Source organism: Arachis duranensis, chromosome 5 (assembly GCF_000817695.3).
Source record: "Arachis duranensis cultivar V14167 chromosome 5, aradu.V14167.gnm2.J7QH, whole genome shotgun sequence".
Classification (NCBI taxonomy): Eukaryota; Viridiplantae; Streptophyta; class Magnoliopsida; order Fabales; family Fabaceae; genus Arachis; species Arachis duranensis.
Genome location: NC_029776.3, coordinates 37,387,405 through 37,389,428, shown reverse-complemented (window position 1 = coordinate 37,389,428; position 2,024 = coordinate 37,387,405). Strand labels below are relative to the sequence as shown.

Genomic DNA, 2,024 nt, shown 5'->3' with positions numbered 1-2,024 from the left:
TTTATTTTTTAACACATTACATATATACTTCGTAAATTAGTCCTTTAAAAAAATATAACACAAATTTTTTAAGGGTAAACCATAAAAAATATACCATAATAATTTTATTGTTGATAAAAATGCGTTTAAATTTTATTATTAACAAAACCTTTTTAAATAACTAAAAAAAGCAATAAAAATTACTAATATTAAATATGTATTCTCAAAACATGTTTTAGAGAATAAATATTGATACATTTTTTTGTAAACATAATTAGAAAAAAATATTTTTATTTCTAAGATATTATAATTTTTATGTTTATATTTTTTTTAATGATTTCTTTTACTAATATCTAAAAATAAATTTAAAAGATAAAATAAAAATGGAGAGATCAAAATTTTATCCCATTTTATGTATGTATATTTTAAAATTATCTAAATATTTTTTATAAAATTTTAAATAAAATGTATAAACAATTCGTTAAATACAAAATTATTTATCATTTATAAATAAATAATATTATTTTTATTTATTTTTATTATATTTTTTAATTATTTAAGAATATTTTTTTGTTAATATTAAAATTCGAATGTATTATAAAATATTCAAGTATAATTTTAATATATTTTATCCATTTTATAAATATACCATACAATAATATAATAAGACAGATTAATACACATTCTGCGCGCGGGGTCCACACTAGTAAATATATAGTAACTGAGAACTTGAATGAGAGCATTAACAGCAACTATAGAGTGGTTGCGCTATCGTTAGACACGCGTCCTATCATGACACTTGGCATTGCGAGCAAGCTCCAGGGTCATTCAAAAGCCATGCATAACCGCTTTTCCATTCTAGATCACACAAATAATAATTAACACTCCAAATACAAGTCCGATTCCACTGGAAATCACAAACTTGATAGGTATTACAATTTGTTCATCTCTTTCTGCTTTCAAATCATGTTACCATCTTCTAACCCCATGATTCACATTTGATGCTGATTTTTACTCAAATATAAATAGCCAATTAGGATTTTTACTCAATCATTTCATCCTCCTATGTGGCAAAAATTAGATTGTTGTGATTAAGGTTTTGCAAAGTTGAATGATCCATCATATTAAATGCTTTATCGTCACGGTTTAGAGCAGGCATTTGGTTGTATATAATCATATTTTTGTACAGTTCTAAACCTGAATGTAAATTAATTTTGATATATTGATAATATATTTTCTTTTTGGGAAAAAGGGTGTAAAATGTAATTATTTATGTTAATATGGTATTATATAGTTGGATGTCTTATACGGTAAGCACAACGCATGAAACTTAAATTCATAATATATCATATAGTTCATGCTCTTGAAAATGTAACAAAATCCCATGAGTCTTGCCTTGCTAACTAACAAAATCAAAAGGATAGCAATAATGTTGTAACATGAATGAATTAATACCAAAATGTTGCTTCAGTTCAAAAGATGGCGCAAGAACAGGAGTGCAGGCCAAACACCAAAGATTCAAAGTTTGATACCTACTTTGAAACCATCCAATCCAGGAAGAAATTGCCAGAGACATTGCAGGAGTCACTGACAGATGCATTTGCAAAAATTCCTGTTTCTTCTTTTCCCAAAGTTCCTGGAGGAAAAGGTAAAGATGTTGATTATGATAAGGCATTATTCTATCACCAATTCACCATCACCTTAATACTCTATACATGCATGAATTTAATGTGATTCCATGATCTCCATGGTCAAAATCAGTTGTAACCTTTAGAATACTTTGGTAGTGATTGAAATTTCAGCAGACTCATCAGTTGGCGAAGCCGTGAAGATTCTGTCTGAAAGCAACATATTAGCAGCTCCAGTTAAGGACCCAAATGCAGGAACCAGTTCAGATTGGAGGAACAGGTATCTTGGCATCATTGACTATTCAGCTATCATTCTCTGGGTGTTGGAGAGTGCGGAACTTGCTGCAATTGCCATATCGGCTGGCACAGCAACGGCTGCCGGAGTTGGCGCCGGAACTATTGGCGCTCTGGGAGCAC

General features: G+C 29.2%; 1 protein-coding gene across 1 annotated transcript in view; it reads left to right on the top strand.

Annotated features, from left to right (window-relative positions):
- Positions 1–849: 849 nt before the first annotated feature.
- LOC107489185 (SNF1-related protein kinase regulatory subunit gamma-1-like) overlaps positions 850–2,024 on the top strand; it is a gene marked incomplete in the record, with an annotated part of 2,933 nt that continues 1,758 nt past the window's right edge. Inside the window, 3 exon segments of the mRNA XM_052261703.1 lie at positions 850–908; positions 1,451–1,627; positions 1,767–2,024. Of these exon segments, the coding sequence (XP_052117663.1) occupies positions 1,459–1,627; positions 1,767–2,024 (427 nt within the window).